Source organism: Microcaecilia unicolor, chromosome 3 (assembly GCF_901765095.1).
Source record: "Microcaecilia unicolor chromosome 3, aMicUni1.1, whole genome shotgun sequence".
Taxonomy (NCBI): Eukaryota; Metazoa; Chordata; class Amphibia; order Gymnophiona; family Siphonopidae; genus Microcaecilia; species Microcaecilia unicolor.
The window spans coordinates 402487069-402506012 of NC_044033.1; the positions used below are offsets into that span (position 1 = coordinate 402487069).

At 46.0% G+C, this 18944-nt stretch overlaps 2 protein-coding genes across 3 annotated transcripts in view; both read left to right on the forward strand.

Annotated features, from left to right (window-relative positions):
* Nucleotides 1-18944, forward strand: part of LOC115467077 (zinc finger protein 443-like) — a 60426-nt gene that overhangs the window by 20382 nt on the left and 21100 nt on the right. The window lies entirely within an intron of this gene.
* LOC115467078 (phosphoacetylglucosamine mutase-like) lies at nucleotides 7956-12703 on the forward strand. The gene is given in 4 exon segments (XM_030198759.1): nucleotides 7956-8907; nucleotide 9520; nucleotides 11447-12053; nucleotides 12056-12703. Coding segments are annotated over 4 exon segments (1656 nt in total). The 5' UTR covers nucleotides 7956-8032; the 3' UTR covers nucleotides 12229-12703.

The following is an 18944-nucleotide window of genomic DNA, read 5'->3' on the forward strand; positions in this document are numbered from 1 at the left end:
CTCTAGGCAGAGTCTGGTGAGGTTACCCTTTTTGGGCCTTCTGTTATTTACTACTACTACTATTTTTATAGCGCTACAAGGCGTACGCAGCGCTGCACAAACATAGAAGAAAGACAGTCCCTGCTCAAAGAGCTTACAATCTAATAGACAAAAATAAAGTAAGCAAATCAAATCAATTAATGTGTACAGGAAGGAGGAGAGGAGGGTAGGTGGAGGCGAGTGGTTACAAGTGGTTACGAGTCAAAAGCAATGTTAAAGAGGTGGGCTTTCAGTCTAGACTTAAAGGTGGCCAAGGATGGGGCAAGCTGTAGGGGCTCAGGAAGTTTATTCCAGGCGTAGGGTGCAGCGAGACTGAAGGCGCGAAGTCTGGAGTTGGCAGTAGTGGAGAAGGGATCATAAGAAGGATTTATCCATGGAGCGGAGTGCACGGGAAGGGGTGTAGGGAAGGACGAGTGTGGAGAGATACTGGGGAGCAGCAGAGTGAGTACATTTATAGGTTAGTAGAAGAAGTTTGAACAGGATGCGAAAACAGATAGGGAGCCAGTGAAGGGTCTTGAAGAGAGGGGTAGTATGAGTAAAGCGACCCTGGAGGAAGATGAGACGGGCAGCAGAGTTTTGAACCGATTGGAGAGGGGAGAGGTGACTAAGTGGGAGGCCAGCAAGAAGCATATTGCAGTAGTCTAAACGAGAGGTGACAAGGGTGTGGATGAGGGTTTTGGTAGAGTGCTCAGAAAGAAAGGGGTGGATTTTACGGATGTTGTAAAGAAGGAAACGACAGGTCTTGGCAATCTGCTGGATATGATCAGAGAAGGAGAGAGAAGAGTCAAAGATGACCCCAAGGTTTTGAGCTGAGGAGACAGGGAGAATGAGAGAGCCATCAACAGAAATAGAAAACGGGGGGGAGTGGGGAGGTGAATTTGGGGGGAAGAATGAGAGAGCCATCAACAGAAATAGAAAACGGGGGGAGTGGGGAGGTGTGTTTGGAGAGGAATTGGAGAGGATTGTTAAAGACCTAGGGATTCTAAGTCCCAGCGGTTAACTGAGGATGGGCCGCGACCTTCTTCCAAAAGCTCTGTTTTTCCCTCCTCTTCCAGGCCACGTTTCAGCGAAGCTCGCAGGTATCGCCCAGGGCGCTCTGCTGGATTTTCTCAATGTGCTTGTTTTCAGCAGAGGAACTCCTTTCGCTCGGACAGACGTTCCGCAATGGCCGGCCAGCGGCCAGGAGTTCAGGGGCGTCCTTCACAATGATAGGACACCGGTCCACTCCTTGATTCCTGCAGTAGGGGGTCATCTTTCCCTCTTCCTCGAGGAGTGGACCAAGATTTCTTCGGATCAGTGGGTTCTGGACCTGATCAGAGAAGGCTACCGATTGGAACTCGGTGCCCCGGTGAGAGACGCTTTTATGGAGTCCCGATGCAACACTGCCCTCAAACGGGCGGTGGTAGAGGAGACCTTGCAAGTCTTGCTGCACCTCGGAGCGGTGATTCCGGTGCCTCCCGCCGAACGCGGCTGCGGTCGCGACTCTATTTTGTGGTCCCTCGAAAAGGCGGGTCTTTCAGACTGATCCTCCACTTACGAAGAGTCAACGAGGTGCTAAGAGTGCGACTCTTTAGCATGGAAACCCTGCGCTCCGTCATTGCGGCGGTACAGCCAGGAGAATATCTCACGTCTCTGGACCTCAAAGAAGCGTATCTGCGCATGCCTGTTGGGCCTCCGCATCAGCGGTTTCTCCGGTTTGCAGTTTTGGGCCAACATTTCCAATTTCGGGCCTTGCCTTTCGGCCTTGCCACAGCTCGCCATACTTTTTCCAAGGTGGTGGTGGTGGTCTGGGTTTCTCAGGCGAGAGGGTGTCAGAGTTCACCCATATCTCGAAGACTGGCTCATCAGGGCGGATTCGGCAGACGAGAGCAGACTCGCCACAACCAGAGTTATAACGGTTCTTCCGACTCTGGGCTGGGTGATCAATTTGCCCAAAAGTCACCTGACCCCATCTCAGTCTCTCGAGTATATGGGGGTCCAGTTCGACACGGCCTTGAGGTTCGTCTTTCTCCCTGACCACAGGCGATGCAAGCTTCAGAATCAGGTCCGTCTGCTCTTGCAGATACCTCACCCTCGAGCTTGGGACTGTTCAGCTCCTAGGGTCTATGACGACCACCATGGTTCCCTTGGCGAGAGCTCACATGAGACCGCTACAGATTGCTCTGCTTCAGCAATGGTCTCCGCTTTCCCAGGAATACCAACGCAGACTAACGTGGCTTCCTGCGGCCTGGCACAGTATGGATTGGTGGCTCTCCGACAGGATGCTGCGACAGGGAATGCCGCTCGCGCTTCCTTCTTGGTGCCTGTTGATAACGGATGCCAGCCTTTTGGGTTGGGGAGCTGATTGCTAGGGAAGCTATGCTCAGGGTCAGTGGACCCCCGTGGAAGAGGGTTGGTCCATCAATCGCTTGGAATTGAGAGCGATATTCCAGGCTCTTCAGGCCTTCGACAAGACTCTGAAGGGGCTTCCTGTCCGAGTTCTGTCAGACAACACAACAGCAGTGGCCTACATCAGTCGTCAGGGTGGCACTCGTGCAGGGCCCTGGCCACGGTTGCTGCTCAGATTTTCCATTGGGCCGAGCTCCATTTGCCTCTGCTGTCCGCAGCTCAAATAGCAGGTCAGAGCAACGTGCAAGCCGATTTCCTCAGCAGGCATCAAATCGACCCGGCGGAATGGGAACTGGCAGAAGAGGTTTCTCTTCAGATTTGTGCCAAATGGGGGACTCCCGGATTGGATCTAATGGCGTCCAGTGCAAACACCAAAGTCGCTCGCTTTTTCAGCAGAAGGAGAGATCCTCGCTCGGCGGGGTTGGATGCACTGGCTCAACTCTGGCCCTCGGGCCTCCTGTACGTGTTCCCTCCTTGGCCCTTGATAGGGCGAGTCCTACTGCGGATTCGACAGCACCGAGGATTGGTGATTCTCATTGCTCCGGATTGGCCAAGGCGTCCGTGGTATGCGGATCTCCGTCGGATGCTGGTGGAGGCTCCACTTCATTTGCCTCTGGTACCGAACCTGTTGGTGCAGGGTCTGGTGACCATGAAGGATCCCTGCCGATTTGGTCTTTCAGGCCTGGCTCTTGAGAGGGCGCAATTGAGAGACAAGGGCTACTCTAACAAAGTCATCTCCACTCTTCTGCAAGCCCGCAAGCGGTTTACCTCCGCATCTTATGCTCGGATCTGGCGCAAGTTTGAGACGTGGTGTGTTACAAAAGCGATCTCACCCACGCGGGCTACAGTCTTGCTGGTTCTGGACTTCTTGCAGGACGGCTTACAAAAAGGCCTGGCTTACAAATCCCTGCGGGTTCAAGTAGCAGTTTTGGCATGCTTCCAGGGGAAAGTCTCTGGCTTCTCCCTTGTGGCTCATCCGGACATTGCCCGATGTCTCAGAGGGGCGCTTCGACTCCGTCCTCCCGAGCGGTCGCTGTGTCCGGCTTGGAACCTGGGGCTGGTGTTGAAGGCTCTTCAGCGTTTGCCTTTCGAGCCGCTTAGGCGAGCTTTTGAGAAGGATGTGATTATCAAGACTTGTCTTTTTGCTGGCCATGACTTCGTCTAGATGCATATCTGAGCTTCAGGCGCTTTCCTGTCGGGATCCTTTTCTACAGTTCTCGGAGTCTGGGGTAACGGTACGTACAGTTCCTTCCTTCCTGCCTAAGGTGGTTTCAGCATTTCACCTGAACCAGCCCATTTTCTAGGGAGGACTTTCCGGATTCCTTTGGGCAATTGTGTCTTTTGGATGTCCACAGGGCTCTGTTGCAGTATCTACAGATGTCAAATGACTTCAGGACTTCTGATCACCTTTTTGTCTTGTTGACAGGTCCTCGACGCGGATCTACGGTGTCTAGGGCCACTATAGCCCGTTGGCTCAAGGAAGTCATTTTTTTCTGCATATTTGCTTTCAGGTCAGTCTCCGCCTGATGCGTTTAAGGCGCATTCCACGAGGGCAATTTCCTCCTCGTGGGCTGAAACAGGTGGGTTTTTTTCTCTTCAAGAGATCTGTCGTGCGGCTACTTGGGCTTCTCAGCTCTCATTTGTGCGGCATTACAGGCTGGATGTTGCAACGAAGCAGGACGCGCATTTTGGAGCGCAGGTGCTTGCTCACAGAGTTGCCTGTACCCACCCTACGTAGGGAGTGCTTTTGTACATCCCATCAGTTAATGGATTCATCTGCTGCTGATGACAAGGAAGGGAAAAGTAGGTTCTTACCTTGGTAATTTTCTTTCCTTTAGTCACAGCAGATGAATCCATGACCCCCTCCCTGTCTGGTTTTGCTTTTTGTTCAGATCTTTCATGCAGATATTGTATCTCAGCGGGAGGAGTTGAAGAACAGTTCTCATAGTTTCTACATGCTGTTCTATTGCAGGAGGTTGAGATCGTCCCTCCTTTGTTTGGTTATTGCTCCAGTTCTGGGGCGTTTGTTCACTGTGAGGAAACTTTGTTATTTTACCTTTCTTATTCACTCTGCTTTGGAAATTTCATATACTGAAGGCAGAAGGGGGCTAGCCGTCCAGAGTCACTGTGGCTTTTCGGTGTTCTCTATCTCCACCTGCTGGTACACGGATACAACCCATCAGTTAATGGATTCATCTGCTATGACTAAAGGAAAGAAAATTACCAAGGTAAGAACCTAATTTTCCCTTAATTTACTTACCGGCCTGTAGTTCCCAACCTTACTTCCACTTTTCTGGAGAAGGGACCACATGTACTCTTCTCCAGCCCTCTGGGACCACTCCTGACTTTACAGAAGCAGTGAAAAGATCAGCCAGTAGAGCCACTAGAACTTCCATAAGTTTCTTCAGTACCCTCAGATGTTGCCATTGAGCCCCATCTCTTTGTCCACCTTTAGTTTAGCCAGCTGTTCATGAACACACTCCTCTGAAAATCATTCAGGAGCTACCACTCCCCTATTGTGTTTGTCATCTGTGGTTCTGCTCTCGGCCCTTCAGCTGTGAACACAGAGCAGAAATATCCTATATAATAATTCTCACCTCCAACGTTCTATGGGTCTTGCTGCCTGTGTTCGTGACTTCTTCAGAATTGGTGTGCTAGGCTCCTTAGCACAGGCTGATGTCACTGGACCCATTATGATGAGAACCCGGGGGGAAAAAGAAAACCTCACAGCTGATCCAACCCCCCCCCCCCCCCCAAATTGGCTTGCGCATATTTGACAGCAAAAAAAACCAAAAGGCTCGAGACTGCCTGACACCACTGACGCTCTCAACAGCTGCCCTCCCGAAACACCATACAGCTTAACAGCCAAAAAAAAAAAGACACCCGAGCCTGCCTGACGCCACTGACGCATGCGGTCAACAGCCTCCCTCCAGAATTACCGCTGTTAAGGGCATCACGCTCAAGTACGGAGTAACGGTAAGGAGGGAGTGGACGCTCGCTAGGTTAAATGCCTGTTCCCTGTCTTTCCACAACATCGGTAAGGAGGGAGGGGCGCTCACTAGGTTAAATGCCTGTTCCCTGACTTTCCACAACTTCCTTCACCCACCCCCGAGGCACTGCCCGCCCCTGTGGTCCTGCAGAGGGCCTGGACTGCAGATGTTACTGCAAGAAAGGAGGGATGGAGAGCACCCTCACATTGGCACTCTCACATACACACTCTCTCATAAACATACACACTCCGAGGAAAACGCACGGGGACCTGGAACTCCGAACACAGGGGGGCCTGCATCTCGGACGGAAGGGAGGGGGCCTGCACCTCGGACGGAAGGGGAGGCCTGCATCTCGGACAGAAGGAGAGAGAGGGAAGGAGGGGGTCATGGAACTTGGAGACACACACATACTGTGTCACACTCTATCTCTCTGTCACACACACACACACACTCTCTCTTTCTCTCTCTCTCTGTCACACACACTCTCTCTCTCTCACACACACTCTCACACACACACACACTCTCACTCACACACACACACACTCTCACAAACACAGTCTTTCACTCTCATACACACTCTCTCTCACACGCACACACTCACATGCACACACTCTCACACGCACTCTCACACACAGTCTTTCACTCTCTCTGTCTCACTCTCACACACACACAGTCTTTCACTCTCTCTGTCTCACTCTCATACACACTCTCACACACAGTCCTTCACTCTCTCTGTCTCACTCTCTCTCACACACACTCTATCACACACTCTCCTTCTCTGACATAAACACACACACACTCTCTCTCACTCATTCTCTCACACACACACTCCATCTCATACACAAACACACTCTCACATACACACACTCTCTCAAACATACACACTCCGAGGAAACACACACACAATATCTCTGTCATACACTCTGTGACACACACACTCTGACATAGTCACACTCTCTCTGTGTCAGACACACACGCTCTCTCTCTAACGTACACACTATCTCTCTCTGTCACAGACACTGTAGGGGGCCTGCACCTCGGATGGAAGGGGGGGGCCTGCACCTCGGACGGAAGGAGAGGGAGGGAAGGAGGGGGTCATGGAACTTGGAACCACACACACACACTCTGTCACACATACTCTCCCACACACACACACTCTCTCACACACAGTCTTTTTCTCTCTCTGTCTCACTCTCTCACACACACACACACAGTCTCTCTCTCAGTCTCACACACACATACTCTTTCTCTCACACACTCTCTCTCTGACATCAACACACACACACTTTCTCTCTCTCACTCATTCTCACACACACACTCCATCTCACACACACTCAACCATACACACACAGAGGAAACACACACACAATATCTCTCTCATACATTCTGTGACACACACACACACGCTGACACAGTCACACTCTCTTTGTGACAGACACACACACACACACTCTCTCTACCATACACACTATCTCCCTCGCAGACACTGCAGGTTAAACACTTTATTTATGTATGTCTAACACAGTCTCACTGTGTTTCTCACAGTCACTCTCTCTGTTTGTTTCACACCCTGTGGCTCTCTCACACACACAGGCGCAATGACAGACAACCAAAGATCATCAAGTACACTAAATGAGGAGAAACAAACAGAAAGGAAAAGAAAAAGAGCAGAAGCACAAAGAAAAAGGCGTTTAGCAATGAATGAAGATGAAAAGGCACAAGAAAGACAAAGAAATACTGCAAGGGAAAGGGAGCAAAACCAAAACATGACAGAACAGCAAACTGCAACTAGAAGACAAAGAAAAACAGAATTACAAAGGAGAAGAATTAATGAAATGACAAATGAACAGAGAGAAATTCACAGAAAAAGGCACACTGAAACACAACGGAAGAGAAGACAAAACATGACAGATGAAGAACGGGAAAAAACCCCCCAAAGAAGATCATATTTACAAAAAGAAAAAAAAAAAGAAATGATAGACAAACACATAAAACAGAACAGCAAAACAAGAAAAGAAACACAAACAAAAGACATCAAAGAAAGGAAACAAAAGTCCGATATGACAGATGAACATAAACAAACACACAACAGAAACAACACAGAAATACTACAGGGAAAAAAAGAAGAACTTACAGACAAACAACGAAAACCAACAACTACACAACCTGATGAGGAACAGATACACAGTAAACGAAAAAGAGCACAAGCTGCAAGAAATAGGCGTAATGCACGCACTGAACATGAAAAAGCACGTGATAATGAAAAAGCAACTGCAAGGAGAAGAGCAAGGATAGAACATATGACTCATGAAGAACGTATAAGTAACAGGAAAAGAAAAGCAGAAACAGAAAGGAAGCGAATTGCAAAAATGACGGACCAAGAAAGAGAAACACACAAAACTAGGCATGCTGCTATACAAAGAAAAAGATTAGAAACAATGACAGAGCAACAAAGAGCTACATATAGAAAAAGAAGAGCATATTTAGAACGACAAAGAAAGAAACAAATGACACAGATACAGAGATCAAACAGAGAAAGTCAAAAAACAAAAACAAGGCAAAGAAATCTAGAAATAGCAGATTGTTAGTGGGATTGTTAGTGGGCGACCTCAGGAATGGATTTTACTGCAATAGCAAGGCTTTTGGCACAGCACCCAAAGCCTGAAGGCCTTATTCTTCAGTATGGGACTGCTGGGTTTCGTACAAAGGCAGAACAGTTGGACCACATCATGTATCGTATGAGGTTATTGGCTGTACTAAGGTCTAAACAGACTAAATCCACTATTGAAGTTATGGTTACAGCTTCTCAAAAGCCAGAGGAAGATAATGGACTAAAACTGGTTGATCCTTTGGGTGAGATGCTGGCAGCGGCTTGGGAAGAGTATGCCACGTGTCTAGCAAATGCAGAGGAGCAAGACGTAACTTCTGTGCTGCAAGACGTCAGCCAGAAGGAGAGGATGAATCTTCAGCAAGAGGCCTTTGTGGCCATTGGCAGAGACACTAGACCGAGTAGTGAGAATCATTTTCAGGCTGTTATAGATGGAGTGACTGCTCTTGGAGTCCAGTACTACGATTATGGTCTAGTAACGACACCCCAGCTGCATTATATTGTCTGTCGTCAAAATACGAAAGAGCAGTATGGAACTTCATCAGTGAAGGGGTACTACCAAAAACTCACCAAGGCTTTTGCAGAGCTATGTAAACAGGTTTCCAGCTACAGAGATGTGCCAAGAGGTGTGAAAGTAGACGGTTCCAATGGTATTGGGGCTCTAAAACTGAAGGAGCTGGAGAACTACCTCCAAAAGGAGTGTCTGATAGAGCTTTTCAGTGATGGGACAAAAGGGAAACTGAACTGTTTCTGTGGAGCGGACTTTGTGAAAGTTCAGCAGAAATCTCCCCAGGGAATGGAAATGAACCCTAACGAGAAGTGCTGTTCTTTTGATGGTGATGCGGACAGAACTGTTTATTATTACATCAATGGTGCTGGCCAGTTTCATCTTCTTCTTTTTTTTTTTTTTTAATCTTTTATTTTGAAATTTTGCAATACAGAAAAAACAAACCAGAGAACAATGTCCAATAATACAGCTTTTCCAACACTATTGTAAACTATAGCCTAAGATCACAGAAATTATATCCCCTTCCTCTCCCCCCCCCCCGTTTCTCCCCATACATAATAAATGTTTAGATGTCTGTTTTATTGGAGCAACTTGCAATGTTTGGGACCAGAGGACCATTGTACATATGGTTCCCATACACGATGGTATGGTATGATAGATCCAGTGCGTAACGCTGTCAGCTTTGACATTAAGTGAATATAGTCTATTTTCTGCAAAACTGGCCGGACCCCTGGTATAGTTGGCTGTTTCCAGGCACCAGCTTACTAGCCACAAATACTGAAGCAATCAACTGATGCATAAAAGGTTTCATCCCTCGAGGTTTAGCATGTAATAAGCAATATTCCATCTGTAAAGGGTAATGGGTTCCTGACAAATCAAACACAAATTTCAAAACTGAAGTCCAAAAAGTCTGGGCATGCGGGCAAGTCCACCATATATGGATCATATCCCTTTCCATTCCGCATCCTCTCCAGCATAAAGCTGAGTGTCCAGGAAACATTTTGGATAGCCGCTTGAGCGTATAATACCATTGGTATAGGATCTTGTGGCCATTTTCCATCAAACCACTAGATATCGAAACTTTAAGCAAGGATTTAAACATAGCCTCCCATTGCTCATATTTAAAGGAAGTACCTAGCACAGATTCCCACTTAGATATATAATATGTCATTGGTTTTTGGTAGCCCAAGAGGGCTTTATGTATTCTGGAAATGCATCCCCTACCTGTTCCGCCCACCAGAGCCCTCTCCAAGGGTGTCTCAGCTAAAAGCAACTCCCCTTTAGCTCACTTAGTTATAAAGTTCTGTATTTGTTGATATTGAAAGGCATGACTGCGTGGGAGGCCATATTCCTCACAGCTCTCTTGAAATATGATAAGTTCACCCTCCTCCCAGACTTGGCCCAATGTACATAGTCCCAGTTTCTCCCATATATGAAAGCAAGAATCCACCATTCCTGGGACAAATTGTGGGGCAAATCTAATATGCATTTGCAAAAAAATATTGTCGCTTCGGAAAAAATTTCCTCCTGATTGCCACCCAAGTCAACAAGGGCCATCGGAGAAGGGGTGAAGCCTTGCGAGTCAGGCCTCTGAATATATGATCTGATAGCCAAGGAACAGCTCTTAAAGGGTATGGGGCAAGTTCTGATCGCTCAATTATCTTCCAAGGTTTGCTCGTAGCACATCACCAGTCTGCCAAAATGTGGAGATGGGCTGCTTGGTAATAATCAACAAAAGAGGGAACCCCCATCCCTCCCTGCTCACGTCCCTGGAACATCACCTCTGCTCGCACCCTGGGTGGTTTCTTCTTCCAAACATAGGAAAAAACCTTTCGTCTCAGATTCCGAAAAAACTGGTCTGACACAGAGATGGGGAGACCCATAAATAGATATAGCAGCTTGGGTGGTATGATCATAATTGTACTAATACGGCCTATCCATGAGATCATTAAGCCCTCCCAACGTTCTAATTCCGCAAATAGCTCTTTCAATTTACCTGGGAAATTTGCATCATATAACTGATTTAAATCAGATGTCAGATTAACTCCCAGATAGCGAATAGAGTTTCTTGCCCAACAAAAGGAAAAAGTGGATTTGAGTTGCCATACTTGTTCTTCAGATAAGCTAATGTTCAGAGCTTCCAATTTTTCCATATTGATTCTAAAGCCCGAGACTTGTTCGTATTGCTGCAGTGTAGAGTACAAGGCCTGAAATTAGGTTTCTGGATTGGTTAGTGTTAATAAGATATCATCTGCGAACAACATAGCTCGCGACTCCAAACCCTGTACACATAGCCCTGTAATTCTTAGGTGTGCTCGGATATAGCAAGCCAGGGGCTCCACCACTAGTGCAAAAAGTAGCGGCGATAGGGCACACCCTTGCCTCGTACCTCTAGACAGAGAGAATGGGACAGAGCTCCTACCATTAATCTTCACTGAAGCACAGGGTTCTGCATATATGAGACCAAGCCAGGAAAGAAATTGCTCTGCGATACTGAACTTTTCTAATACTGCAAACATAAATGGCCAATGAACTCTATCATACGCTTTCTCCGCGTCTAGGGAGAGTAGGCACATAAGAATTTTAGTGGACCTAGCATAATATATGAGATGTAGGGTCCTTCTGATGTTATCAAAGGTTTGCCGACCATTAATGATACCTGTTTGATCTTCATGTATCAGAGCTGGGAGGTATCTTTGCAAGCGAGAGGCCAAGATCTTAGTGAAAATCTTATAGTCAACCCCTAATAATGAAAGACCCTTATTGGTAAACCCATCAGGTCCTGGAGCCTTACCTAAAGATAGAGAATGGATCGCCTGAGTCACCTCATCTAGCTCAATAGGTCGGGACAATTGAAGTCGGGCCCCTTCGGAGAGTACAGGTAACTCAATATGGCTTAAATATTCTAAACAGTTTCATCTTCTTAACGGTGATAAAATTGCTACTTTGATTAGTACTTTCCTTAAAGAACTTCTAATAAAGATTGGTTTAAATTTAAAGATAGCAGTTATACAAACTGCTTATGCAAATGGAAGTTCTACATGGTATCTTGAAGAGACCATGAAGGTTTCTGTATATTGTACAAAAACAGGAGTAAAACACCTGCACCACAAGCCCCAGGAGTTTGACATCGAGGTTTATTTTGAGGCAGATGGTCACGGAACAGATTTGTTTAGTAAAACTGCAAAGGAGAAGATCAGGCAGATGGCAAAGGTAGAAGTGGATGCTGAAAAGAAGAAAGCTGCAAAAATGCTTGAGAATACCATTGACCTGATTAATCAGACAGTGGGGGATGCCATTTCGGACATGCTGGTTATTGAAGCAATCTTGGCAGTAAAGAGCTTCACCATGCAGCAGTGGGATGCTGTCTACACTGACCTCCCAAACCGACAGCTCAAAGTGAAGGTTGCAGACCGAAGAGTCATTGACACCACTGATGCAGAAAGACGTGCAGTTACACCTCCAGGATTGCAGGAGAAAATTGATGAGCTTGTGAAGAAGTACATACTGTCAAGAGCATTTGTCCATCGGGAACAAAGGATGTAGTTCGAGAGTACACTGAAGCAGACACACAGGAGAATATGGATGCCCTTGCTCACGAAGTAAGTCTAGCTGTTTTTCATCTAGCTGGGGGAATAGGAGAAGAACCCACACCTTTGAAAAGGAAGAACACTGCTGCTGAAGGACCTTACTAGCCTAATGATTTATGAAATCTGTAGAAAAAAATGTTTGTATACACTGTATGATAAATCTCTTGAAAAAGTTTGTAGATGTAATATAGAATTTAACTACTGTATTTTTATATTGAATGTACTGAAAACTGATCTGCCTATTCAATGTCTGTAGTATTACTCCTTCTACTCCTTTCACAACTGCCTCTTGTGTATCCCCCTAATTGGGGTTAATTCATCTACTGTTGTAATATTTTCTATTAATCTTATCAGTCCTTCATTGACTGTTGTAAAACCTCTGCTGTATATCTGTGGCACGAAATGCCTAGCCACCCGCCTGGGGTTACTTAGAGGGTCTAGCCCCAGCACAGCTCAGGTCTGCCTGCACCTGCCGCTTGTGTTCTACACTAGCACCCTCCTCCCACCAACTAGGTCACAGCCGTCTGTGGGTGAGTCTCCCGCACTCCAATTATCCTTAGGTTACTGGGGCCCACACTTCCAGTGGTCCTACAGTTCCCAGAAAGCACTTGTAGCCTCAACATGCAAACCACCAGGATTCTTTATCAGTCCAGACAGGCAGAACGAACAAACAAATGTGTTTATTCTCACACTGGAACAATTAACAAAAAATGTGCAGTTTATTTATTTGCTGCATTTGTACCCCATATTTTCCCACCTATTTGCAGGCTCAATGTGGCTTACATTATGTTGCAAACAATAACAGGTTACTGAAATATGGATCAATTATAACACTAACTAAACATTTATATACTGTCTAAACAGTACCTGGGAAGGTCAGGATAGGTCACAAAGAGGCATATTTTCAAAGCACTTAGCCTCCCAATGTTCCATAGAAACCTATGGAACTTAGCCTCCCAAAGTGCTTTGAAAATATGCCTCATAGCCTCAGCAAAGAGATGTGTCTCTTTCCTTCTGGGATGAGACTGAAGCGACAGCCAGCATCTGCTGGGTAATTTCAATCTCCAGAAGTCAATTTTCAAATAAAAACTGGTTACATCACTATAGGCACTTCCTATTATCTGTGTGCCAACTAAAAGCACCATCTGCTGTCCAGATAGAAGAAATACACTTCAGAATTAATTTAGGTAGGAAAATACCCAATAGATTTTACAGGCTTAAAACACACTGTTCCTTCACAGGCTGATAGTACTGTGATTGCTTCCTTTGAACATACGTCTAAACTATGTGTCTTTAAAATCCAAGACTAGTAGTACTTGTTTGAATCTAAGGCCTAGTGACTGGTTTGGCTTCTCTTACTTTCTGATCTGATAATGGAAATAAAGGGATAATTAGGAAAGCTTGATGTACAATAGAATTAACATGGGGCTCAGAATTAAAATCTTTCTAACAAAAGTTAATAGGGCTGCTCTACTGTTAACAGCAGCTCCATTCTGAAATAGAGTAAAATTGTTAGTGTTAGGAAGAAGGGTTATGTCTTATTGAACAAAATTTGCCTGAGGTCTTTCAGCTTATTAGGGCCTGCCTGACAAGGAAAAGGAAGAGCCAGATGTTCACAAACATGTATAAAGGTTCCTACATCAACCTTCTACCTGAGAAAGAAGGATTCAAGCTGACTATTAACAACTGTGCTGCTCAATCTGCTCCCACCTACCCAGTGGCGTACCAAGGGCGGGGTGGTGGGGGCAGTCCGCCCCGGGTACAAGTCGTAAGGGGGTGCTGCGGCAGTGTGCGGCTGCCATAGGCATCTCCACACCCCCTCCTCCGCTTCATGCGGTGCTTATGCTGCTAGGATGTATGGTGGTGGTACTGCTGCAATAAGGGTTCCGTACAAGCACTCCCACCCTCCGACTACTCCGATGTATTGTATCGCTCTCCTTCCTCTCCACCCTCACCCCGTTCTGCAGGCCTTTAAACTTTGAGAACTCTGGCAGCATGCGTCAGCAACATGAGCGCTGCCTTTGGCCAGCCCCAGAAGCCTCCTCTGTACAACATCCCGCCTACGCGGGAAGCTGTACAGAGAAAGCTTCCGGGGTAGGCTAAAGGCAGCTCTTACATCGCTGATGCTGCGTACCAGTGGGGCTGGAAAGGTTGGAGGCCTGCAGAGCGGGGTAGGGGTGGAGAAAGCCGAGGTGGACTGTGGAAGAGCGTCGCGATGTTAGCCAGACCGCAGGGAAAGGGAAAAGGGGGTGGAGAGAGGAAGAAGATCACGTGATGCCAGTCCGAAGGGGTGGAGAGAGTAGGGAGAGTAAAACCAGACCTCAAGGGAAGGGAAAAGGAGGGTGGACAGGAGGAAAAGCAATGCTCCACACCTATCTTAAACCATGCCAGATGATCACCTACTATAACATCAGAAACATTCTCCCCATTAGTAATTACTAAGTCCAGTATGGCCCTGTCTCACATGGGTTCCATTACCAACTGCTAGAATAGTTCCCCGAATAGAAAATCCAGGCTCTCCCTGCTTTTAAAAGACCCTGCAATAGGGATACCCCAATCAACATCTGTCCTATTAAAATCAGCTATTAGTAGTACTTCCCCCTTTCACAGCTATAGTTTGAATGTCTTCAATTAAATCTGCCCTCTTCTTCTGTCTGTGAAGGCGGCCTGTCTGTTGCACCAGTATAAATACATTTGCCATTCCCTCTTTCCAGATTGACCCACATTGCCTCTTACTTACCCTGTAGGTCCTGCAGTTGTGTAACTTTAATATTATCTTTAACATAATGCCACTCCTCCTTCCTTTATTCCTACCCTGTCTTTCCTGAACAGATTATAGCCCAGTATAGCTATATCCCAGTCATGGTTCTCTTTGAACCCTGTCTCTTTGATCACCACTAAATCCAGCTTAGCCTCTTAAAATACAGACTTGAGATCTAAGACCTTATTTCTCATATTTTGGCTATTAATATATACTGTTTTCTGACATTCTTATTTGTGTAGAGGTATTTAATGTATCACTTACCTGAGGGATTTAATCACATTTGAAGAAGGCAGTTTTTAGTTAGGTCATTTTACTGGATAAGTGCTTGTTGAAAATTACCCTTTGAAGAGATAATTGTTGGTAGTCCAGCAAAGCTACCAGGCACTCCATAAGATAAAATAACCAGTTTTTTTTTATTCCCACTCATCTTGTGACAAAGTTTATGAGGGTGAAGATACAGGGAAAGGGAATGGGACGATATACCGCCTTTTTGTGGTTTTTGCAACTATATTCAAAGCAGTTTACATAGTATATGATACTTGTACCTGGGGCAATGGAGGGTTAAGTGACTTGCCCAGAGTCACAAGGCCCTGCAGTGGGAATCGAACCCAGTTCCCCAGGATCAAAGTCCACTGAACTAACCAATAGCCGGCGACTCCACTCTCCTGTAATTTCATTTGCTTATTTCATTTGGAAATTGTAATCATATCTAAATTACAACCACAGTAACATGCATACTTTATCCACAGTGTAAACCATCATAACTCTCTCCTTTTCCCATCTTTCCTTTCCATCCATCTGCATCGGCATTACATGTTTTCACACATGCAACACCTATACCAAAATGCCTGACCAAACAGCCAACACTTTCTTATATTTTGAAAGAAAGTATAATTTTTTTTTCCTAACTGGGATTCAACAGGGACAGCATTCCACAAGTGGGAACCTACATATTCCAACACTCATCCATGTGTTCACTACAACCTAACTTAAGTAGCTGCAAATATGTCCGCTGAGAAGACCGGAGTGGCCTCAGTAGTATTATGGGAAAGTTTAGGACATGGGGATACTACTATGGGAACTGCTCTTCTACAGCACTTAAGCAAATAAACACTAGGTTTCTCTTTGATAGCAAGAATTTATTCTTAGGCCAAATACAAACTAGTTACTATAGTCTGAATAGAGAATCAAAGGGAAAAATAAATAATGGATTTTAGGTGAAAGTAGTTACCCTAACACATCTGTACTAAAATGATTAATATTGCCAACTAATTCCAAAACTTAGTTATGGATTAGTGTCACCCAAGAATATTGCAGGAGTGTGGCGTTTATCAGACAACGGTTCCGTTGCCTTCTTATGATGTTCCTTCTCCATTGTTTCCCTCTTTTGATGCTTCAGTGATTATTTGTCTTTATTTGACGGAGGCTGGCCTAGTTAAATGACAAGTTGTGCCGTGAGTGATATTCGTGGAAACGAGTTCTTGTTTGCAGAGTCAGAGAGTATAGTGTTTTTTTGGTAGGCATGCGCTCTGTACGTCAATCTTCTCCTTTAGTAGCCCAACTCCCCAAACACTGGCAGGTCCATGGCCAGATATTTGCAGACATCTGCAACCAGTCTTGGACAGTTAGAGGGTCTTCCAAAAGGGTACCTGCAGATATGTTGCTCAGTCCTTTATGGACATATCAGCCAGTTACTGTATGGTATCCTACATTATAAGGGATGGAGGTGTGGGTGTCTTGAATCCACCAGTGACACAAGCAGTTGCTGGGCTCTGTCTTCATCCCTCCTCGCTAAAGAACAAAAGCCCTGCACTGACAAATCTCATTGCCTGTGTAACTACTTTTGGACAGTTCCGTCCTATTCTTTATGTAGCCAAAGAATTTCTGTGTTGGGCTAAGTGTCTCTGAAGCCAGACAGACAAACTACCTATTTTGTTTTGTGCATCATAAAATTGAGTTTCCAGTGAGGGTCACATGAAGTGCTGAAAGAGCAGACATGAGTGGGAAGAGCTCCCGGCTCGGATCGCCAAAACTCACCCTTCTAGACTACTTTGGAGGAACCAAAAGCGGGGTTTGTGAGATACAACCCCTTCTGGAATTTTTTTTTTTTTTTAGTTACATTTGTACCCCGAGCTTTCCCACTCATGGCAGGCTCAATGCAGCTTACATATACAGGTACTTATTTGTACCTGGGGCAATGGAGGGTTAAGTGACTTGCCCAGAGTCACAAGGAGCTGTGCCTGAAGTGGGAATCGAACTCACTTCCTCAGTTCCCCAGGACCAGAGTCCACCACCCTAACCACTAGGCCACTCCTCCACTCAGGAGTATTGAAGTTGTTTGCCCGCATTTATGACTACAAAAATGGCTCGCAGGGAGAAGGAGAAGCTAGCGAGGTGCGACTCCAAGTGAGGGAGGCCCCTCATTGGTCAGCTCCACATGGGCGTCTGAAATTGTTACAGAGGTAACGCAAGCCATCGATGCCTCTTTAGACAAAAAAATGCAAGTAGTGTCCGACAAATTGAACAATGTCGATGGGAATTTGGAAGCCTTGAAAGGGGAGTTCTCGGCTTATTCCAGCGTGTTTCTGACCTGGAAGATCGGGTGCAGCAGTTAACAACCCTGACGGCCACATTACAAGACAAACTGAAATCTCTTGAGGATAAGACTAATGACATGGAAAATCGCTCCAGGAGAGGAAATCTGCGGCTAGTTGGCCTTCCTGAGTCTATACCAGAGGCGGGGCTGAGGAAATTCTTGGAGTCATGGCTAATATCTGATTTGCGGTTGCAGCCGGCAACAGGACCCCTGCGCATAGAATGGGCGCACAGGTTGGGGCCTAAAAGATCAGCAGAGGAACGTCCACGTGTTGTAATGTGCAAGATTTTGAACTATGCGCATAAGATGGATATTTTGAGAGTGATAAGAGCGAAAGGTCCATTACAGTTTGAGAATAAAACAATTTTGTGCTTTCAGGATTTCTCAGCCTGGGTCTCTAGCTTAAGAAAGGCATATGCACCAGTCTGTACGGATCTTCATTGCCGTCATATACAATTTGCCTTGCTTTATCCAGCGCGCTTCAAGGTTTTTACGGAGGGCAAAGCTCACTTTTTCGACTCTCCTGAATCGGCTAAAGCATTTCTCCAGGTAATGCCTACTTCAACCAACCCCCAAGGATACAGAGTGGTGAGAGTATATGGACTGTGTTATCTATATTGCTGATAAATGGTGCGAGACATAACGATGAGGACATTTAATGGGATCAGGGTTTGTCATGGACTGTTTAAGTACTGAGACTCTGGTCCATGAGGAGGACGTATGCCCCGGATATGTGGGCCCACGCTTGGGCCATAGTTACAGTGCCTGGGCTGATTAGAGTGCTCCTGGGCCATCATGGAGAGTTAGTAGCACTTTTTGTATTACACTTGTTTAGGCTGAGTCATTTTGCTGTGGAGAAGGCATGTGGGTTATGAGGCCGCTAGATTACGGAATGGGGCTGGGCCTTGGTGTGGGCATATTTTACTGACACGGGCCTGCGACTGATCTAGAAACGGAGTCTAGTGGGGCCTCTATGTGGGGTCCGTTCAGTTGAATTATCATAGTTTATTTCCTTTTTTTAAAATATATATTTTTGTATAGCCTTAGCCTAGACGTTAATCGGAAGGGGTTGGGTGGGGATTTCTGGGGTCCTTATAAGCTCTTTGCTCCAAAGAGGGGTTAGATATTCTTTCTTTTGTTCATATTTGTACAAGACAAAAGAATGAGGACAAGTGTGGTGTGGGGTAGTAGTTTTATTTTGGTTGAGTGTAAGAGAGTGACTGGAGGGTTGTATGTGAGATAGGGGGTGGGGAGGTTGAGCATGGGAGGGGTTTTTTCTGTTATGTAAGCTGAGATGCTAGGGTGGTTTGCTGTGTGTATGAGGGGGAGGCTGTTTGACTGTGAGGGATTTGGTATGATTGATGATGGAGAGAATGATTTGGAGTGGAACGGTAGGATAAGGTCATGGACTTGAACATTGAAGGGGCTGGTTAATATACACAAGCTAGTGGTTTGTACGTG